Source organism: Chenopodium album, chromosome 14, assembly GCF_948465745.1.
Source record: "Chenopodium album chromosome 14, dcCheAlbu1.1, whole genome shotgun sequence".
Lineage (NCBI taxonomy): Eukaryota > Viridiplantae > Streptophyta > Magnoliopsida > Caryophyllales > Amaranthaceae > Chenopodium > Chenopodium album.
In genome coordinates this window covers 9,322,701-9,347,389 of record NC_137847.1, presented here as the reverse complement: position 1 = coordinate 9,347,389, position 24,689 = coordinate 9,322,701, and the positions used below count along the sequence as shown (strand labels likewise).

The following is a 24,689-nucleotide window of genomic DNA, read 5'->3' as shown; positions in this document are numbered from 1 at the left end:
TTTTAATATTTTTGTTTTGTAGGAAGTTATAGAGAGATACTTAAGAAAGAGAAATATCTATAAACAAGAAGTTAAATTCATTAAAGAACAAGAAGAAACTTTGAAGACTTTGGAAGATAATCCAGAAGAATATAAAAAGTTTAAGGAACAGTTGAAAAAAAAGGGAGCTTGCATTGAAATTGAAAAAACATGATCCTCAAGATGTTTATAATTCCATTGGTAAGTAGGTTAAGCGTTTTCCATTACTCAACATAGCTGAAGCAGAGTTGGTAAGTTATTAACTTTATTTCTTCTTTTAGTCGGGTAATATATTTTTGTAGTCGGGTATTAGCTTTTATAGTCAAGTATTAGCCTAATATAGTAAGATATTAGCTTCTTTAAGTCAGGTATTAGCTTCTTATTGTCAGGTAATAATTCATTCTAGTCAGGTAATAATTTGTTTTTATAGTCAGGTATTAGCCTAATATAGTAAGATATTAGCTTCTTTAGGTCAGGTATTAGCTTCTTATTGTCAGGTAATAATTCATTCTAGTCAGATAATAGTTTGTTTTTATAGTCAGGTATTAGCCTAATATAGTAAAATATTAGTTTCTTTATGTCAGGTATTAGGTTCTTATTGTCAGGTAATAATTCATTCTAGTTAGATAATAGTTTGTTTTAGTCAGGTAATATATTTTTATAGTCAGGTATTAGGTTCTTTTAGTCAGGTATTAGATTTATCTTTAGCCAGGTATCAGCTTGTTATATTAAGGTATTAACCTAATATAGTCAGATATTAGACACTTTTAGTCCGATATAAACTTCTTATAGTTAACTAGTAAATCATTCTATTCAGAAAATAGTTTATCTTATTATGTTTTTTATTTTGCAGATAATCTTTCCTATTTGGTACAAAAATCATTATACTCTGATGGTTTTGAATTTCATTCCTGGTAAAACTCCACGTATAGATTGGATAAATAACAGAACTGATATTACTCGAGAAGATTTGGACGAAATAGATAAATATTTGGTAAGATTTTTTAAACTAATTATCTAAGTCTCTTTATTGAAAATTATACTTTTAGATGCTTATATATATATATATATATATATATATATATATACAATCATAATTTTATGTTAGAGCTGCTTATGTTTATTTAGTCAAGAAGATCATCCAAACGCTAATATTATTACAGCTTTGGATTGACATATTCCTTCTTTTTCATGGAAGACAAGCACAAAAAATTATGATTGTGGGCTTTTTGCGTTAATGTGTATGCAAAGGTACACTGGATTAGATGCAGGACTTGTTGACTTGAAACTTGTAAGTGTTTTTTCTCTTTTTTTTTTGGATTTATACTAATTATTTTTTTAGTGTTCTTATTTTTGTAATTTTGTATAAATTTACAGAAGCAAAATCGAAAGCTGTATAGATGCAGAATTTCTTTTGAATTGATGAATAGAGAAGAAAATTTTTTGCGCAAGCAACTGTGGAATGAATGCATTGCATTTTCTATTCAGAAGCATAATTTTTCAATGCTCAGCCTGCAAGGAAAAATCTTGAGAGTAAATATAGGCAGGAAAAGGTTGCCATACAGAAAGAAAAAGAGAGGAGATTCTTGTTGGAGAAACAGCAAAAAAAAAAAAAGAAATTGAAGAATAACATCCAGCAAAATAGAGGCAAAAGTTAGATAATTTTATTTTTACGATTATTCATATGTATATATATATATATATATATATTTTTGTAGTCAGATATTAGGTTTCTTTTGTTTGATAATATTTAAGTATAGTTACATATAAATTTTGTTTTTGTTAGTTATTTTTACGATTATTTATATGTATATATTTTCTTTTCATAGTCAGATATTAAGTTTCTTTTCTTTGATAATATCAGTCAGGTATATGATTGTTTATGTAAGAAATTAGATTACTTTATCAGAAATAAGAAAATGATAGTTAGGAATTAGGTTATTTTGTTCAGGAAATAAATTATATCTCTTAGGAATAAGATTGTTTTATTCAGAAATTAGATTACTTTTATCAGGAATAATAAAAAAAAAATATCAAAACTTAATTTATAATAAAAAGTAAAAATATCAAATCAAAATATCAGAACATAGTATTTTTTACAATATTTTGAATCAAAAAAAAATTATTTGATAAATGACCCTAAATTAAATGAGTTGTGGATTTGGAGTTTTTGTACCAAACTCATTTGGATCTCTAGCTGTTGTTCTTCTTCTTTCAAAATGTCCTCTAATTCTTTTGTTCTTCTTTAGCCTTCCTTTCGTCTTTGGTCGTTTTGGATCTTTTACTGTATTCCTTCTCTCTTCTTCTTCATCAAGTTCACAAATATTTTCTTCATTTGTTTGGAACACTTTTCTTACAGATTTGTACATTTGTTCCAAAGCATCATCACATATTTTTGATGCCTCTTCATTCCCTTGACATATTGTTACAAGGTTGTAGAAATTCTTTGTTATTGACTGTTTCCAAGGAGTGTTTATTAAAGAATGATCAGTAGTTGGATTCCCTAACAAAAAAAAAATTACTATATTTTTGTCAAGAATAAGATAATATTACTCAGGAATAAAAATATATATATCAGGAATAATATTATAATTGTCAGTTATAACAATATAAATATCAGGAATAAGATTATATTTGTCAGGAATAAGATAAGATTAGTCAGGAGTATGTTTTTTATCAGGAATAAGTTTTTTTATCAAGTTAGGAATAAGTTTTTAAATTTAACAGGAATAAAAAGATATTTTTCAGGAATAAGATAACGTTAGTCAGGAATAAGTTTATTATCAGGAATAACGTACAATACTTATATTGTTTTCTGCATGAGCCATAAGTTTTCTAACGGGAATAAGATTTTTTTTTGTCACGAATAAAAATATTTCTAACATGAATAAGATTAAAATTGTTAGGAAAAACAATATTGTTTTCTGCATCAGCCATGAGTTTTCTTGCATCATGAAAAGTCATACAAATCATTAATTTATTACATCATGAAAAAGTCATACAAATCTAACTAAAGTCATCAAAAAGTCATACAAATTTGAAAACATAATTTATTGCATCATCAAAAAGTCATACAAATCTGACTAAAGTCATAATTTCTTCTGTTAAATTACATGTTAATTATTGCTGTTCATACATAACTGTTTTCTATTTAAAGGCTATTTTAAATTAAGTTTTTTCTATAAAAAGACTTTCTTTAATAACCTCTATTGTTTCTATATAAGGTTGAGTCATATATCATTAACTTATATTTTTTTTCTTTTATACAATCTTGAAAACAATGGCTGATTTCTATACAAATAAGGCAAAATGTTATGTTAATTTTAGACCAATTTATTAGTTTGGTAAATACACTAAGTTATATGCTTATACATTTGTATTGAGTTTTAGTAAATATTTAATGTTTTCATTCTTTCTTGGGAGTTTTTTTTATTTCAGTCGCTTCCTGCAGAATGGAAAAGTTTTCTTTTAAGATACACAGGTCCAGTTAGAGTCTATCGTGGGCATAATGGCATATTCTGGGAGGTAAGAATAATAAGCGTACCACAAAATACAAGAAGCTGTGGTGGTTGTTTAACTAATGATGGATGGACAAGCTTTGTAGCATCCAATAATATTGTTGCTGGAGAAAGACTGGATATTTATCACGATAATGATTCAAACTTTTACATTAGAGTTTTTAATGCTGATGGTAATGAGAGGCTTCCTACTGAAGCTGAAAATGGTATTAATGTATAAGTTTTTTTTTTTTTTATCAAGATTATGTTTGTAAGAAATAAGTTTTTTTATCAGAAATAATAATATTTGTATCAGGTATAAGATTATGTTTGTCAGAAATAAATTGTTTTATTAGAAATAACAATATTTTTATCAGGAAAAAGACTATATTTGTCAGGAATAGGAGTATATTTGTCAGGAATAAGTTCTAATAATCAGGAATAATAATATTTTTATTATATATTTAATTAACAAATAATAAATTTTAAAATAAAAAAGAATGTACGTACCTGATCCATTTTCATCCCATATCATTGATTTTGCAAGCTTTGTCCGACGTTTCAGAACGTATCTCTCTAGTATAGCATGTATGCTGTACATTTGCATTATCTTGAGGATGTGAAAGCACAGCAATCCGGTCTCTGTGAAGCACATACAAGAACACACAAAATCAAGGTTTTGACTGTGATATATGACTTGATAGGTGTGCTTATAATCTTCATCAAGAGAAATATCAAAGAATTTGACATATTGCATTGAAGTGGCCTTTTCTCTTGCATATGCTCCTAGACTTGATTAAATTCCAATTTAAAATCCTTGTACAAGTTTAGAGTATAAACTGCAGCTGCATGTTTTAATATTTTTGTTGTTGTTTTTGGTTTCCCAGTAGTACATCTGAAGTTGTCACTCTTTTCAATGTTTCTCCATCTTCTCACAGTAGCTTCAAATATGTGAAAGAATTCCAAAAGCTTAGTGGTTCTGTTAGCTTAAATGAAATTGCCCTGTTTGTTACTTCTAATCTTTGAGATAAAAGAATTCCAGCTGAGAAAATATCCTTGCTCAATGATGTGCACCATTTTTCTCGTAGCCCGAATAACCTATCAAACCATTCTTTTTTTTTTCTAATCCATGCTTTTGAACCATCTTGTTCCAGCAATCTCCAAATTCTGATTTTGAATCACAACCACTTAAGCATTTGTGAAACATATTCTTGAATTTAGGATTGTTTTTTAGAGTTCTAAAATGTGACACAAAATTCTATTGTAAATGCCGTAGACACAGTCTATATCTTGAATTTGGATAAACCTGCAACAATGATAAGAAGAATTAGATAATTTTACTCAGGATTTAACATTTTTAAGTCAGAAATTTGAATATTATAATCAGGAATTAGATTATGTTAGTCAGGAATTAGCATGTTTTAGTCATGAATTTGATAATTTATGTCAGGTATTGTTGTATTTTTGTCGGGCATTACAATATTTAAGTCAAAAATTAACATCTTTTAGTCAGGAATTAGATAATTTATGTCAAGTATTGGTCTATTTTTGTCAGGCATAACAATATTTTAGTCAGGAATTAAATAGTTTTTGGGTTAGGTTTTAGAATAAAGATATTTATCCAGAGTTTTTTTTTAATAAAAAATAGAATAATAATTAAAATAGTTTTTTTTTTAAATATTTTTATTTTCCTATAAAACTATGATTTTCTCACATATTTCACATGTTTGTTGTCTTGTATATTCTCTCTCCAAAAATAAACTTTTTTTTCTTTATTTCTCAAATATGGAAAACAATTCTCAGTTTTCTAGTTCATCAAACGATCCAGAAGAAAATGTTATTGACAACTTTGAAAAAAGATTAAATGATCTATTCAAAAGAAGAGATAGAGTGAAAGATGAACTGATGAACCTCTATGAAAAAGTGGAAAAGAATGAAATCGAAGAACTGAGGAAGAAAAAGAGGGCACAGGAGAAATTCCAGGAAGCACAAAATAAGAAACAGAAAGAAGAAAATCAACAAAAGAAGGAACAAAAAGAAGAAAAAGAAGATCAAAAGCAGAAACAAGCTTAAAATCTCAAGAAGAACAAGAAGAAGATTAAGATTCTAGGTTTTTTTTTTTTTTTTTTTTTTTTTTCTGCAGTTAAGTTCTAAGTTTAATGAAAAAATTTCGTTATCTATAATATATCATTAGAATATATGAAAATTATGATAAATTATAATTAAAATTTTCGAATATATTATATTTCTTGATATGATTTTTTATTTTGTTTTGTTGGTTTACATCTTTTTAAAGTAGCTTATAAAATAATATTAGTTAGGAATTATATAATATTAGTCAGGAATTAGATAATATTTGTCAGGAATTAGTTTGTTTTTCTCAGGAATTAGATTATTTTAGTCAGGTATTGGTTTATATTTCTCAAGAATAAGATTCTGTTAGTCAGGATTAAATAGTTTTAGATCGGTAATTAATATATTTTAGTCAGGAATTAATATATTTTAGTCAGGTATAAGATATTTATAGTCAGTATTTAGATAATATTATTCAGGAATTAGTATGTTTTCTTTAGGAATTAGATAATTTTAGTCAGTTATTGGTTTATATTTCTCAAGAATTAGATTATGTTATTCAGGATTAAATAGTTTTAAGTCAGTTATTAATATATTATAGTCAGATATAATATAACATTAGTCAAGAATTAGATACTATTATTCAAGAATTGGTATGTTTTAGTTAAGAATTAGATTATTTTAGTCAGGTATTGCATTACTTTTCTCAGGAATTAAATTATTTTTGTCAGGAATTAGACTATATTAAATTACTTATACTAATCAAATATTAAATTATAGAATATATATATTATGAAGCTAAAACTGCTTACCTCTGGTATGGCGTTGCTCATTGCAAGATCTTGATCAGTGAAGATTGATTTTGGTTCAATTCCACACATTGACTTTTTGAAAATTGAAAACAACCAAACAAATGTTTTATTCTTTTTATCAGTTATGAAGGCACATCCAAACATTGTTGTTCTCTAGTGATTGTTTATACCAACAAATGGTGCACATATCAACCCATATTTGTTTGTTCAGTATGTTGTATCGAAGATTAAAACATCACCATTAGCTTTGAAAACTTCAAGCATTTGAGAGTCACGCCAAAAATAGCTCACCACATTATCTTCTTCTCCAAATTTCAGTCTATAAAAAAATAAAGGATCTTTATCTGCTCTTTCTTGAAGAGTGTCTAATACATTCTGTATGTCTCCACCTTCAACCATACTCATTTTCACCCTCAATACATAGTTAAGGTGGTCTCTCTTAATATGACCTACGCATTCTTCTCCTTCAGCTTCATTGCTTATATAATTGTAAGCATCCATTGGTTTAATACTACTCTCAAGCATGCTCTCAATTAGCTCACCCATTGGAGCTGATATTTGCCTTTTTTATCTTAGATGATGTCGTTGAACTGTTATTACCAATTCATGATTATGTTCCAACTGATGTGTAAGAACAACAAATTTACCTTCTGCATTTTTCTTGAAACGAATATGAGCTTTGCATCCAGTTCTTGTGTCATTTACTTCCCTTTCTTTTCTCTTTTTTTACATCAGTTTTACCTAATATAGGTATTTCGAATGAATTTTGTTCACCTGCAATCTTCTTTTAACCCTTCGTCTGTCCTTCCTTAGAGCATCTAAATAAAACTCATACAATATATCATTGTTATCTCTTCTCTTTGTTGATTTTCTGACGCTGAAACCAACAGATCTTGAATGAGCTTTGTATAAAAAATATCCATCATTATAGTCTGATACTGTATAACCTGCTAGACATCTATTTATGTTTTCATCCTTGTCATACTTGTAATAATCTGCAACTAAAGTAAATATAAATCATACTGTCAAAATTATTTAAGTCAGGAATTAAATAATTTTTAGCGTAAGAAATTAGATTATTTCAGTCGGGAATTAGATTAGTTTTGTCAGGAATTAAGATATGTTTATCAGGAATTAAAATATATTTGTCAGGAGCTAAATTATATCAGTAAGCAATAAGATTGTTTCAGTCAGAAATTAGATTAAATATATCAGGAATAAGAATATTTTAGTTAGGTATTAGATTATTTTGGGCAGAAATTAAATTATTTTTGTCAGGAAGTATATTATCTTAATCAAGAATAAAAATTGTTCCAGTCAGAAATTAGATTAATTTAATCAGGAATAAGACTACTTTAGTCAGGAATTATATTATTTTGGTCTGTAATTAACTTATTTTTGTAAGTAAATACATTTTTAATCAGGAATAAGATTGTTTCAATCAGGTATTAGATTATTTTAGCCTGTCAAAAATTAGATAAATACAGTCAGAAATTAGATAAGTTATGTAAAGTTTAGGTCTATTTTTGTCAGGAATTACAATATTTTAGTCAGTAATTAAACTTCTTTTGAAACTTATAGGTCTCAGGAATTAGCATGTTTTCATCAGGAATTAGATAATTTATGTCAGGTGTTGAATTATTTTTTTCAGACATTACAATTTTCAGTCAGGAATTTAATACTTTTTTAATCAGGTTTAAGATAATATAAGTCAGGAATAAGATAATATTAGTCAGGAGTTGCTATGTTTTAAAATCCAAGTTCCTTTGTTCAATAGATTATTACATACTGGAATTAGATTATTTTAGCTAGTCAGGAATTAGATTATAACAGTCAGGAATTTGATTTTTAATTTTATCAGAAATTAACATGTATTACTCAGGAATTATATAATTTTTCTCAAGTATAACTCAATTTTTGTCAGGAATAACAATATTTTAGTCAGGAATTTAATAATTTATGTCACGTATTGGTCTTTTTTTGCCAGCCATTACAATATATTAGTCAGGAATTTAATAGTTTTTAGTGAGGTTTAAGATAATATCAGTCAGGAATTAGTATGTTTTAGTCACAAATTAGATTATTTTAGTCAGGTATTGCATTATTTTTCTCAATTATTAGGTTAATTTGGTCAGAAATTAAATTATTTTTGTCAGAAATTAGACTATATTAAATTAATTGTCAGCAAATACATCATTATAATTACAGAGCATTTAATTATCAGTGTATTATACTTCTAATTATTATAATTTTCAGACAAACATACCTATTATATTTGCAGCATCTTCATCTCTTTCTTCTTCGTCTCTTCAATAATTAAATTATCTGTTGCATTCATCATTAATATTAGTATATTTGAATTTCACAGCTTAAAATTATCAATACACAATAAATTGGAATCAAATTTAAATTAATTTACTACAACACCTTATATATACAATATGAAATTAAAATACCTTTGCATGAAAATTATAAGTCAAAATTAACTCGAAATTAAATACGATCTGAAATTAAATTAGCCTTCCATTCAAATTTTAAGTCGAAATTAAATAGAAATTGATTGCATGCATATAAATTGCATGCAAAGTTGAATTAATGCTTTTGCGAAAACTTATAAACTCAAAATTGATTGTACAAATTCAAATTATAATTCAAAATTAAGTTGAAATTAGATACGATCTGAAATTAAATTAGCCTTTCATTCAAATTAAAAGTCGAAATTAAGTCGAAATTGATTGCATGCAAATTTAAATCGCATACAAAATTAAATTTATGCTTTTGCGATAACTTATAAACTCGAAATTGATTGTACAAATTCAATACGATCTGTAATTAAACATGATCTAAAATTAAATAAGATCTAAAATTAGGAAAATTTGTAAATTACCACCCAAAAAGGGGTCATGTTTTGAAATTACCACCCATTAAAAACTTTATTTTAAATAACTACCCATTAAATTAAAAAACCTTTCAGATTACCACCTTTTTTTATTTTCCGGTGTAATATCCGTTTGAGGGCCCCACATAACGGCTATTAACGGCTAATTTGACTCAATTGACTGCGTTCCTCCCCGATTTCTCTTGTTTATATATTCTCCAACTTCAATTCACAAATTTTGCCCCTAATTTCATCCAAATTTCCCCAAAATTGAACTGGTACTGTGCGAAGAAGTTATCCACTGAAGTTCAGACCCAATTGAATTCGCATCTGAGGTAAGAATCCTTAAATTCATAAATTAGGGTTCCTGGGTAAATTAAATTGGGGGATTTTGCAATTAGGTTTCGTGGAAGTAATTAATTGGGTGTTTTTGTTATTTTTCTAGTAATTGGAGTTGATGTTGTCCAAATTTGTTGAATGATTGTTTATTAGGTTGAATAATTGTATCATAATTGTATCAACAACAAACATATACAAAATTCAATTGAATAGGGTCAAAATTGCTTACCTTAGTAGTCGCCATTGACATCAGCAATTGCCAGGAGCTTCAAGTTCACGCTTTTGGTCCCCAGAACAGTTCAAGAAGGCGACTTTAGCAGTACATGCAAGTACACCCAACGCATTCAATTTGCAGGAAAAAAGTGAAGAACTAGGGTTTTGATTCAATTGTATAGGAGTAGTTGAGAATTTGACAGAGAAATAAAGGAAGAAAGAGGGAAAATTGATGAATTTTGAAGAATTCAATGAGGAAATTGGAGAGAGAAGCTGTATTTTGTGTTTAATGGAAGAGTCAGAGTGTTAGGTCGAAGAAAAGAAGAAAAAAAGGAAGGAAGTAAATAAGGTGGGGCCCACAACCGGAAATTACACCGGAAAATAAAAAAGGTGGTAATCTGAAATATTTTTTAATTTAGTGGGTGGTTATTTAAAATAAAGTTTTTAATGGGTGGTAATTTCAAAACAGGACCCCTTTTTGGGTGGTAATTTACAAATTTTCCCTAAAATTATTAAACAAATTACACCTTTTTCAGCAGTAATTAAACTCGAAATTGATTCTATAGGTGAATCAGATTCTCCTTCAATTAACATCGTGTTGATTGATTTTTCCATTTTTATGATTTGAATGCTGGTGAAATTTGAAGATTTGAATGCTGTGAAATTTGAGGAAATAAAAGCGTTTGAAATTTGAGGAAATAAAGGTGTTCAAAATTTGAGGAAATAACGGCGCTCGAAATTTGAGGAAAATGATGAAAATGAAAAAATTCAGGCATTTTATAAAATGGCGCGCGGGCTTTGGTCGGATTTATTAGGCCCGCGCCTTTTTGATTATGAGTCCGGTCTCACGTGAGTCCAATCTCACACAAAACGTTTTCAAGAATACAATATAAATGATTTTTTTTTTTGAAACGTAAAATATAAATGATTTGATCTGTACGCGTATATCTAATCATTCTAATTTATTACTTTTCTTGTTTTTAATACTTATAAAATATCTATTTAACACACTATTTAAGGAAGTGACAAGTGAAGGGTAAACAAAATATTATGGGTTTAAAATAACTTTTACGGTAACATCTTAATTTTTTAGTGGTAAAGTTTGTTATTTTGATAGTTTTGTCCATTATTTATAAACCTATTTTAATTTTTTCAAAAATTGCGTGCCAAAGTGGTGTTTAGCAAGTATATAAGGAGAAAGGACTAAACTAAGAAAGACTTTATACCATTTGTCCATTACCCTTATATCAATCCTTCAAGTTTAAATTGTTCATCATTTTTTTTTATTGCTATAGGTGAAAAGGATTTTATTTTTTTATTTTGCTGCTGTTGTTGTTGTTGTTGAAAAGAGTTGCAAGGCAGTAAACAGATCCAGGAATTAGGTAATGGGGATACATAAATTAATCCTATTAAAATATACTTTTATTTCTGGAGTATTATTTATTTGCCATATATAAACTTTGAGTTTTTATTTCTAATAATAACAATGTATATTGAGGCAAATAAAATCAAAACCAATAATATAACTAGTTCAATATGATTAATCACACATTTTTTTTTAGTAGTACATTGTAGTATTAGTACTGTATGTGAAGTATATTGTAAATAAAATTATTTACAATCAATAGTATTGGATCTTGAATTTTTTTTTTTTAAGGAAATAAAGATGAATTATACCGATGATAAAATTTGTATATCAAAGTCAGAATTTTAATTAAGAATCATTTTCTTAGAATGAAGATCTAAGGAAAAGAAAGTGAAGAGGGAATACCTCATAGAATTGTTTATAAGAAATAAAAATTGAGTTTCTTCATTAAAAAGATAAAAAAAAAAAAGGGTATTTTATAAAGGCAAAAAACAAAAATTGTACATCAAAGAGACCTGTTTTTTACACAAAACAAAACTCTTTGATTAAGTGTTTTCGGCCGCCCTTTTCTAGCATATGTCACACAAATTTTTAGTTCATACAGACCGCTTATTCAGAAAACGGGTCTCTTTTAAACAGTTTTTTTTTTAAGAGTAGGGGAACAATTATGCCTCTGTGTACCCCCTGGATTCGCCACGTATTGTTGCAAGGGCAAATGATGTAGATGAAAATTTTGATCCCAAATCTTGAGTATGTACTTACCACCTCTCAAGAATTTTACCAACTAAGCTAGTTGATCATTCGCAATGAGAATACTCCCCCCGTCCACTATTATCTGCAACAAACGTACCTTTTGCGAACTCCTAGGCAAAATTTTTTGTGGAGTGTAATTAAATTTAAGTGGGTCTAATTAAGTGGGAAAAGGAGGGAAAGTAGTATGAGGAGAGAGAAGGGATAATTAATGTAAAATTAATAAGAAAAAAAAACACAATTAAATAGACCACTGCTCGTGGATGCTAAACCACCACGTCACCCCATGAACCACCAACAACTCACGCCAACTACGCAACCACCACCGAAACCCACCATCCAACAAACCCAAACCATCGAAACCCACCATTACACGAACCCAGACCACCGAAACCCACCAGCCGACAAACCTAGACCACCAAAACCCATTAGCTGACGAACCCAAACCATCAAACCCGACCACGAAACCCACGAAACCCACGATCCGAAGAACAAATGAAACCCACCAACTCAGATCTGGAATCGGAACACTTAAGGTTGGTCTTCTTCTTCAATTCATGAGAATAGGTTGAAGGAGGAGATAGAAAGGGTGATCGAAGAAATTTGATGATGGAGGAGAGAGAAAGTAATTAGGGAAGATGAAGATGATGTGTGAAAATTTTTGAGATTAATTACATAAAATTAGTTTTTAATTAATTTTGTTTTAAGTATGTAATTGAGGTTATAAATTTTAAACTAAGGATACTGTAGTCAATTTGTTGGAAAAAAGTTACTAAATATGGAAAGAAAACCATTTATTGCAGATAATAAAGAGCACCCATTTATAGTAAATGTTGCAAATAATAGTGGGTGGAGGGAATATATAGTATTTTTTTTACGGGAATATATAATATAAATGTATAGGCTTAACATAATATCATAAATTTGTATGAATATTTTTAAAGTATATTATTCGTATATGTCATAAAATACTTCATTTTAAGAAAATAGTTATTCTTAAATAAGAAAATTTTACTTTTACCACCTAAAAAAAACACCGGATTGAAATTGTTTTTTACTACACGACATTTAAAAGTTTTTTTTTCCTACTACATAAAAAATTTAAAGTTGGCTTTTAACACTAATCACCCCTAACTAACGGATTCCATCCATGAATCCGGGTCTACCATATATGTACACGTGTCACCATATTATAAAGTAAAAATTTAAAAAAAGACAAATAAATAATAATAAGAAAACACTCGGACACCAACTAGAGAAACCTCACCGTCGGACTGGCTCCCAACCACCACTAGAACGGCTCCTAGCCTCACTACCATTGTCGGCACCCCGCCCGACCTGTTACCAGCGGCCAGCAAGCCTAACCCACCCCATTCGTATCCCAGCCTTAACCTTGACACCTTTACCCCCACCGATTTTCGAGTCCTTTCCTTAGCCCCATTGGATTCCAACCCCAAAACCCTAGCCAGTGAATTCCGACCACCCCTAAAACCCTCTCCTACTGAATTTCGACCACGCCTAAAACCCAAGCCACCACAAAATTTTGATCCCCTCCCTAGCCACCACCTAATTTCGACCCCTTTTCTAGCCCATACCAAGCCCTACACGAAATTCCGACCAACCGAGGTGGGGTTGATTTCATTGCCGGCTAGTTGGCATGGAAGATCGGGGGAGATGAAAAGGAAATGTCAAAAAGGTGGGCTCCACTAAATGATTCATAGACGGAATCTGTTGTTGGTGGTGAAATCTAATTTTTGGAAATTTTTTTGGTGGTAAAATAAAATTAAACTTTTAAAAATGGAGGTGAAAAAAACCAATAAGTGGTTTAATCTTGGTGGTAAAAGTCCAAATTTCCTTTTAAATACTTAATAATATTTCTAAACAAAACTAAATATGGGCCCATTTGTCCAAGAAATGTCTAGGTCATTATTTGGAATTAATCTTTTATTAAATAAATTAAATGAATTTTAATTCTAATTTTATAAAGTATAAGTTAGTAGATTTTTTGTCAGAAACTACCTAATAAAACCTAGAATTTGTGAGAAACTACCTAATAAAAATATGTTGTACGAGTAAAAACAAATTTTGGCCAAATTTCCACTATTGATCTAATTTTTAAGTGTTGACCCATCTCAAAACACCTAAAAACATCTGCTTTCAATGCTGAAAGTAGGGTTGAAACCAACTTGCAACTACCTACAGGCCACCACACTTAATCCATCCTCCAATCCCAAAACCACCACCTCTTACCCCATAAAGCACCATCCTATAGCTTGAAACTACCTCCACCACAACTAAAAAAATCCCCAAACCATCCCCGAATATAGTCTTACCAGGCCATCTTGAAAATCATCCCCCGTGTAGTCAACAACTACCTAAAAGTTCAACCCTAAAAATAGGAAAAGTTTTCTCAAAATCTATAGTAACCAACACATGGGTGGGTCAACGCCGGAAAAATTGGTCAATTACGAAAATCTGGCAGAGTCGCAAAGGTAGTTTTTTACAACAATTTACCTTTTACTAGGTAGTTTCTTGCAATATTTTTTTATTAGGTAATTTCTCACAAATTTTAGGTTTTATTAGGTATTTTTGACAAAATATCCTAATTATTTAGTTTAATATCCAAATCTATACTAATATATTAAAAGGCGTTTATAAAAACGTCCATGCGCCACGTAGACTCTTCCTAATTACGCCACGTCACTTCACTAACAATTCATGACGCCACGTCAGTTCACAAGCACTTGATGACGCCACATAACCTACTCAACATCGATCACAACATGTCACATCATCGCTAAAAAATAAAATGAAGATGAGAAGATTCGAACCCCAAACCACTTACATCAAAATTGATTATTTAGCCATCTGAGCTAATTATCAAACATGTTATTAATATGAAAATATATATATATATATATATATATATATATATATATATATATATATATATATATATATATATATATATATGTATATGTACATATATGTATATGTACATATATATATGTATATGTACATATATATATGTATATGTATATATATATATGTACATATATATATATATATATATGTATATATATATATATGTATATATATATGTACATATATATATATATATATATGTATGTACATACTAGATTAGGTCCCGTGCCATGCACGGTTATTTTAATTACTCCATATTTTCTTTTTATAAATTAATTTATGCATTTATGGCATACAAAATATTTTAATTACTCCATATTTTGTTTTTATAAATTAATTTATGCATTTATGGCACACAAAATAAAAAGTTAATATCTTTATAGAATAAATTATATTCCACCATAATTACACTTTTGTAAAAAGATTATTTATTTCCTTTTTAATCCGTACTTAATTGGGTAATAACATAAGAAAGGTAAATATATTATTGTTTGTTTATTTGGTTGACAAAAAAAAAACTTTTCTTTTAAATAACTTCTTTAAATAAAATTTTTTAAATTAAAAATAAAAATAAAATACTAAGGACACACCAGGAGATGACACGTGTCATTGCTGGTGTGTCTTTTAGTATATATAGTTATTGATATATACATATATATACATATATACATATATATACATATATATACATATGTATGTACATATATATACATATATATGTACATATATATATATATGTATGTACCGGGGCATCGCCCGGGCCTAAAAACTAGTTAGTTATTATATATTGCATACGACTCTCCTTCCGTTATTTTTTTTTGTTCTAATCACTTTCCATCATAGGTCGTCGTTCTTTTATATACTACTCGCTTTGCTTTATTTTATTATTTAAGACACTCTCTTTTCACGATCTTAGCCTACAGTAACTACATATTTTTATACTCTCTATTTCAATTTATTCATTTTTTTTCTTACACAAACTCCTCTTTTATAATTACATGTTCTCTCTTATTTTATCTGACACCAACTCTCTAAATACAACAATTTCTTTAATTGCATATCTATAATAAGTAATTAGAGCATATAAGAATAGATAGTGCATAAGATCACTAATAATAATCCCTCCGTTTCATAATATTAGTCCCATATACTATTTTGAGCGTTTCAAAAAGATATACCCACATTGAATATATTTCATTTATAACTTGATTTTTTTGGAATTAATTGGTTGTGGATTGATGACATGACTCTAAGTAAGGAAATCTTTACCTTAAATTAAGCAATTATGACTTATGCTTTCCTAATAAAAAAATAAAAAAATTAAATAAGGTAAACTAATTATGAATTATGTTGTACTTTAATGTTAGATTCCAAATATATTTCTTTTCTTATTTTATGTCATTGATTTCATATGAGACTGACATTATGAAACGAAGGGAGTATTAATTAATGAGCATAAAACTTTTTTTAACGAAAAGTAAGTTGAGACCGGTCTGGACGTGATTACGTGAACCTAGGATGATTTATGTTTGTTTTTCAATAATTTCTTAAATTGTGTATAATCTCATATGGTTTTGTGTGTGGCTGGCCACACGGTGTGGTCAGCTAACACAGGACAAAAGTATTCCCACCAACCTAGAAACCCCTCCGTCCAAGTAACCCCTGACCAAGTAACCTCTCCATCCAAGTACCCTCTGACCAAGTAACCCCTCCATCCAAGTAGCCCCTCCGACCTAGTAATCCCTAACTGATCTAGTAACCCCTGACTTGACCAAGTAACCCTTAAACGGACCTAGTAACTCCTGACCAAGTAACCCCTCCGTCCAAGTAACCCTGATCGACCTAGTAACTTCTGACCTGATCTAGTAACCCCTAACCGAGGTAGTAACCCTTGACCGACCTAGCTAATAACCTCTGACCGGATCTAGTAACCCCTTACCGGATTTAGTAACCCGAACTTTACCATAAAAATTGCATAATATTTTTTTTTTTTTTCAAAATTATAACAAGAATACGGAGTAGTCTAATAATACTCGTAACTTTCAATACAGTGTTATGAAATAATTTTCACACAAAAAAAACTGATTAAAAAAATTAATATAAAGTATAGAAATCACATTTCACAAATTTCCTTGCAATGTAGTTTCGGCGTTAATCATTCGAGGAGCCATCAAAATCATCATCATTTTCAAAAACTAGATGAATTCCCCACCTTTTGATCTCAATTGTGGCGACAGTTTCTCTCCTCCACCTTCCTCTTATTGTACTCCCTCTTGTAATAAAGAAACCAAGGGATTATATACCTTGAATCTGCACAGATAGAACTGATCTTCTTGCGTGCGAAGACGAAGACTGCTACGGCAGAGACGAAGACGATGGCGGAGGTGACAGAAATCAAAAGGAAATTAGAATGGAATTGATGAATTTGTACCTCAATCTATTGAAATTTCGGGGAGATGTTAGGGTTTGGAGCTTCGAGGAGATCTGGGTTGGTTTGGAGCATCGAGGAGCTTCAACATCGAAGACGACGACGGTGGAGATGAAGACGACAACGCAGAGACGAAGATGACGACGGCGGAAGTCGGTGCTCCGGCCATTGATGATTAGAGAGAGAGAGTTAGATAGAGAAAATGAGAGTAGAAAAGAGAGAGAAAACTTAAAAAAAAAAAAAAAAATTGTGGCTGGCCAAACGTGTAACCAGCCACATATAAAAGTTTGTAAGTATGTAAAACATAAAAAGAATAATACGTTCGGTCAGCCACATATGAAAGTTTGTAAGTATGTAAAACATAAAAAGAACAATACATAGATCAATAATACTGGACATAAAACTATTTTAGCGGAAAAAGAGACGACATGGGCGCAACCCTAGACTAATTAATAAGTGGTTTTTGTTGAAGAGTGTTACTAATCTTTCACATTTCTCACTTTATATGTGAACAAAGAAAATTTATATACTCCCTCTATCTCGAAAAAATGATTCTTATGGTCTAAATCTAGTCCTAAAATGATCATCTCAATTGTATTAAAATACTCTTCCATTTAACTTAATATTTGTGCAAAGGTAGCTTCCCCATGTAATTTTTGTTTTTTCATATACTTTTATTACTTTTCTCTCTCTACTATTTTGCAAACCCCATATGAATTTAACTTTCCAATATACTTTTACCACTATCTTTTTCACTGTCTTAATACCTGCTAAATCAGTCCAAAAGGGTTGTTCTTTCGAGGACGGGAGAAGTAATAAATTTTCTTATAAATAATAATTTAAAAAATATTTATTGTAAATGTAAGACTAGCTAGGTATCTTATACTTCCTTCGTTATATTTTAAATCGCACCATTTTGTATTTTACGTTTGCCAATGCATTACATTAGCTTAGCCATTAATATCTTTAATAATACTTTAATTAAAATTATATATAAAAAAAAGGAAATTCTCTTTGGTAACACCCAATTTCTTATATTTTCCTATGGTAAATTGGGAAAAAAATTATTATCTTTGGTAAACTTGAATTTTTGGTTACCAAAGAGAATAACTATTTTAATTAAAATAGCTAACCATGTTAGTTTATAATAATTAAATAATATTTTTTAAAAAAAATCCTCCACCACCAGCCCAGCCACCCTGTTCTCCTCCCCTCCACTGTCGACATCGTCGGCCCATCTTACCCTGCCGATGATTTGTCTCCCTTGGTCAGCCGACCTAGCCCAACACCAAGACCCACCCCCGATTCCCCACTCCCCTTTTCCCCCACCACGACGCCCTCCTCCCCTTCCCCCACCACGACCCTAAACCGAGGAAATGAACCCAGTTTCTCACCCCCACCGGCGATTCCACACCATTAATTAAAAACCTACAAATTCTCGAAGTCTGGTTAGTCGTTCGCCATTGTTACAGAAATTCTAGGTTGTTAAGCTTTTGGTTAGTGGCCCTTAAGCTTCAATCGAATTCAAATTAAGGTTTTTCGGCATGAAAGACTTTTTGACGGTCAAATTAGGGAGATTTTAAGCCATATTCAGTGGATTTCGTTTGAGGCCAGAGGAGAAATTGATTAAGGATTTGAGGGGTTGTTTGGGGAGGCGGGGTACGGTGGTGGTTTAAAGGGAAGGAGAGGTGCGACAGGGGTGGGGGAGGCTGGGTCACGGTGAGGGAGGGGTTGGGCATCATTGCCAGCGTGGGTGGGGGCGGGAGAGAGGTGGCTGGCTGCCGACGAGTGAAGGTGGTGATTGAGAAATGTGAGGAGGAAGAAAGAGGGGAGGATGAAGATGATGATCTTGATGATTGAGGACATTTTAGGAATTTAATTATTTAAGTGTATTAAGTGGGAATATTTTAGGAATTTCAAGTTTTTTTATTTAAAAAATATGCTAACCATGGTTAAGAATTAAATAAATTATTTCGCTAAGTTCACCATTGAAAAATTATAACTAATTAAAGTTTACCAAGGATATTAAGAATTTTTACAATTTACCTTTGAAAAAAATAAAAAATACAGTGTTACAAAAGAAAATTTCCCAAAAAAAAAAATGATATTTGAAAGTTTATAATGGGAATCTAACTACAGTCCACATAAAATTGTTTTTTCCTTACATATAAATCATAAATCATTGCATCATCAAAGGAGATTGTGTGACTAGTTTAAATATCTAAATGGTGAAGTTGGAGAAAGTAAATTTTTGTTCCAAGGAGACTACATAATAAATTTCCCCAAATTCAAGGTAGATAAATTTGTATGGGTTCCAAATTTTATCAGATTTTGCAAAATTATTCAGAAATAACTGCCAATATTGATTCGAAGTGAAAGCTAATAAGCTGCTTAGCAAAATGATGACATAAACTCATCATTAACACACTTCAATTATTTTTACCCCTCTCCACTACCTCGATTACGCTAAATTACATTCTTCCAATTCATTTCTGTTACGACATACATAGATAATCCACAATTATAAATTATATTACTCTTCATTGTTCTTCCAAATATTCTCTCACTTTATTTCTGTAATGGTATTTTTTCATTTGAAGCCTTTGATTTATTTTATGTTTTGTTTCTTTTATTCTTTATATAAGAAATATCAGTTTTCTTACTTATACATGCAGGGTATAATTGAACCCTAATACATATTGATGCGATGAATCAAATGCCAAATACTTATTTAATTAAAATTTTCAAAAGTAAAAGCTACTTACTAAAGATGGGCAAACCTAAGGGAGTATTAAAAAAAGATTTACACTTCAAATATCTTGATCATCAGAATACAAGGGGCATATAAATACCCTTTATTTATCATCACTAAATTTAAAATAAAATTATTGTGTTGGACATTGAAATAAATTGGGGGCTTATAATGTAGAATTAGCTTTAGATAGATGGATATTAAGCTGTGCCAAACATTTGCTTCATCCGCATAACTTCCTTACGACTCAGAAGTGTGATTTTCTGGGCAATATCAGCAGGTAAATTTCCAGCAAATAAGGACGTAGGAGTGAGTTGTAGTGCTGGGTTTGCACCATTCAAACTAACAAAAGCAGTAGCAGGAGTTTTACCAATGTTGATTTGGAAGTGAAGCATGGCTTGTGGAAACACCATGACATCACCAATCTCTAATCTTTTATAGTATGCGATGTTGTTGGTATCAATAAATCCTGCAATGATTGAACCTTTTACCAAAATAAGAACTTCTGATGTACGATGGGAGTGTACTGGGATCACTCCTCCTACGGCAAAGTCTAACCTGGCCATAGATATGCCTAAACCATTAAAGGCTGGGAACACATCTGAAAATGCTAATGTCACATTGTTCCCAAACACGTTGTTGGGAGTTTTTTCACCACGGAAACCTGTGTATACAAAATCATCAGTTGTGACTTTAGTAGGATCTTTGCAAGCATATCCTTCAGGTCCTCTTGGAAGGCTAAGATCCCCAACACAAAAGTCGAGTTCTATAGCTTGTGAGATGGAGGCTAAGATACAAAAGATAATGAAAACTGAAAGAGTGTTCATTGTGTAAGCTAGAAATAGATGGTACAAATGGTGAATTAAGGATGTAAGTAAGAGATAGGTTTTCGTAATGTAGATGGGTTGATTGTGTTTTCTTTGTGGCAAATGACACCCTTTATATAGAATTTTGCGAGTTTGTCAGTTTGCATGTTAACGTGGTAGCTCTCTAGTCTCTTGCTAAATGTCTTAATAAGACTTGTTCAGTCACATGAGATTACACCGTTTACCAACTATACCGTTGTAGTACGCGGCGTTAAGTGAAATTAGATTAATCAAACTATCAAATAAATAATTCTCGCGCGAGTATGATTTTATTGACTTTTAAGTTTGAATTATTATATTGTCTTGAAATTATTTGTATAACCAATTTCGAGAAAACATTATCGGTTGTTTTTAAAATAGAGTTTACTTAGAAGAAAGTTTTAAATTTGGGGGTTTTCTGAAATCAAGAGGGACGAAGCTCTAACCACTTGATCTATTCCTCACTCTCTTCTTTGGCATTAGTTACTTGTATACATTTATGTGTAAAATATTCTTAAAATATATTCGTACATTTTTTGCTTCTAACTTGTCTTTATTTTTCAAATATAAATTCAATACTCGTATAGTTGTATATTGGGAATTTAGCCCCACAAAGTTGACTGTTGTATATTGGGAATTTAGCCCCACAAAGTTGACTGTTTTTTTATTATCTCAATTCACATAATTGTCAACTTGTCATAGTTTCATACGAAGTACAATATAAATAATATACTAGATCAAGTCATTAAGTGTATACTTCTTAGAAATTGGCTTATACTCAATCTACATACATATTAGATATAATATAACGTCAAAAATAGTTTGTCCAATGTTTGGCCATTGGTCCTATATTCAAGATGTTTTTAATCCTTTAACAAGCAATGTTATCGTAATTATATGCAATGTTTATCGTCAAGACAACCGTGCGGCAGATTGATTGACCAATTACGGTGTCGTTCAAGACTCTCAACTAGATATTTATCAAGTTCCGTTAAAGCTTAGTAGAATTTTTGAGGACTCTAGGGATGTGGCTTTACTACGCTTTATCCCTCCGTCGTAGATTATTTTATTTTGTTGTTTGTTTGTATTTTTCTTTAATTTGGCTTTGTTCCTCTTCTGGATTTAAAAAAAAATGTAAATTATAATTTGTGGCCTTTATGAATTGAATGCCTCTTACAACTTAATGAGTTAAGTCTTACCCGGGTCAATTATACAAATTAGTTTTGTACTCCCTCTATTTTTAAATACTTACTATATTTTAATTCTTGTAAAATTTATTTGTCACACTTTGACTAATGTTTGTGATTTTTACATAAGAATAAATATAGTGTTGTGTCAATGAATAGATTATTAATTTTCAATTGTTAGAATTTATATTTATTGATAATTAAAGATATTATTAATTAAATATTTACATCGGCATATGTGCCCAAAAGAAATGGAGCAAGTATTTAAAAACGGAGAGAGTAATTGCAAAATTATAATTGTGGTCATTATTTGAGTGAATCTCAACCCTTCAATTAATAAATTCATCTTATCCATTCATTATTCGACTTTTGACCAATAATAAAAAATATTTATCATTAAAATAAATTTAAATAATCCTTATAAAAAAATTACTTAAGATATACTCCCTCCGTCCCATAATATAGTTCCTGTTTTCCTATTTTGGAGAGCTAAAATATTGTTCTTGATTCTATTTTTGGGTAATATGTAAAGACCATTATACCCTCACTATTTTAACTTTATTCATTCTACTTCCTACATTACTCTTGAATTATATTTTGCACATGCCTTATACTTTTCTCCACTTTATCTCTCTAACTTTTGTCTAGAATTGTACTTTTCACTTTTATTAATGTAATTCATCCACTTTCTCTTCCTATTTCTTAAATTAAAAAAACAACAACAGTTATCATTAAATGAAAAAAAAACAATGTCAAACTAGCCCTTAAATTCTTGTTTTGTTTTTATGGGGGATAATTCATTCTTCGATGACTTTGACGGAAAAACCATGCATGACCCAAAAATATATGTTTATTGTTAATAAAAACAAAATTCTAGTGTTGATCTGATTTGTAAGACTACAAATTAATGGAAAAATTAATTTGAATAATCCAAACTTTAGCCCATTCAAATCTATTAATCTAAACTTTTGATTATTCTTGAATAGTCCAAGCTTTTTTGGAGGGGAGGGGTCTTCAATTTTATTAGGCCAAATCGGTCACCAACCAACAATATCAAGTCATCTAGCTACGTGTCATGTTTTGATTCGTCTGAATGTAAAAAATAAAAAAAGAATATTTTTAAATTTTTTTTTCTTTCCTCATTCCCCTTCGTTAGATCCTCCCCCTTCCCCTCCTCTAGCTACCTCCATTAAATATTATCTAGCAACCCTTTACCCTCTAATCACCCCCTTCTCCCTCCCTTTCTCGAAAACCCCTCCCTTTCCTCCTCCCTTTCTATACAGCCCCTCCCCTTCCTTCTTCCCCTCACTATTCGGATTGCCTCTCCCTCCTCCCCCTTCCCCTCACCTTTTTGACCACCTATTTCCCTCCCACCCACTGGTGCGTTTCTTTAAACAAGAAAGGCAAATATTTTAGTTAACGAAGATAGTGTTGTATGTTTCTTGCGTGAGTATTGACTATTTGGCCTTACATTTGTAATTTTGGTGGCTATGTGTTTGATTGTAAGTAACAGAAGATATGAATTGAAGATTATTAATCTTTCTCGGATTAACACTCGACTAGGATTTGCTTTCTCGATTTAATTGCTCATCTTCTCGACTAACAATAATTCTCAATAAATCAAAATTTTATTAATCTCCTATGAATAAACTAAATACTAACATCGACTATAAATAAGCTAATAAAATATAAAAAGATATCCTAGCTTAATTATAATTCTATCCTAGTAAAAACTCTTAAAAAGAACTCTATCTTAAGGTAACAATCTAAAAAATGGAACTCATGAAAACTAACAAAAATATATCGTAAGGCTAAAACAAGAAAAACCTTCCAAATTGAGAAATAAAAACTTGTAAGCAAACTTCTAAAATTAACAACTACGAATAACCCAACTTATTACGCATCACCCACCCTACCACTACACCTAAAACTACCATCAACACCACCACTAATCTCAATTTCTCGACCAAAATAACCCCATTTTTTAACTCATGGGTTGCCCTTTGTTCAGCCTACTCCCACTAGCCAGCCACCACCTTTTTTGGGCAGTGATGGTGTTACGCCCTTTAACGACCTACAGTTTCATGGGTTGGGTGGTTGGGTTTCGAGTGGCTAGGTTTCAGGTGTTGGGTCGCTAGGTTTCATGGATTTAGGTGTTTCCGGGGTGGTTAGGATTTTCATTGGTTGGGTTAGTTGGGTGGCTAGGTTTCAGGGGTTGAATGGTTGGGTGGCTAGAGGTGACTAGTTTCCAAGTTAAGGTGCTCCTAATTGAGTACTCGGAAAAGAGATTACCTGATATTTCAAGTAGTAAATCAGTCGGCCCATAACCCGGCTATAACACCCTCAATTTAATAACTAATAATAAATAGGTAAAATTGGCCTCAACACTCTAAACTATGGCTTGGGTGCACCCAACACCCTGTACTTTGCTTAGTGGAAAAAACACCACAAACTAATGACTTGGGTACGAACCAAACCTTTAGTGAGTTTTCCGGCCACCATTCTAACCAGAGTCGGTGAATTTTTTCGATTTGCGTGCCGAAAAATGTCCCGTAAAGTTTTCGGGGGTCATTTTGACCGTTAAAAGTCCAAATTGAGCTCAAAAC

At 30.6% G+C, this 24,689-nt stretch overlaps 1 protein-coding gene across 1 annotated transcript; it reads right to left on the bottom strand.

Moving 5' to 3' along the window:
- Positions 1-20,132: 20,132 nt before the first annotated feature.
- LOC145578840 (germin-like protein subfamily 3 member 3) lies at positions 20,133-20,886 on the bottom strand. The gene has a single exon (XM_081636140.1). The coding sequence runs from the start codon at positions 20,876-20,878 to the stop codon at positions 20,252-20,254; it is 627 nt and encodes a 208-aa protein (XP_081492266.1). The 5' UTR covers positions 20,879-20,886; the 3' UTR covers positions 20,133-20,251.
- Positions 20,887-24,689: the final 3,803 nt, after the last annotated feature.

Bases quoted from the DNA above. Each gene is read 5' to 3' on its own strand.
- LOC145578840 (XM_081636140.1), bottom strand. From the start codon at position 20,878: ATGAACACTCTTTCAGTTTTCATTATCTTTTGTATCTTAGCCTCCATC.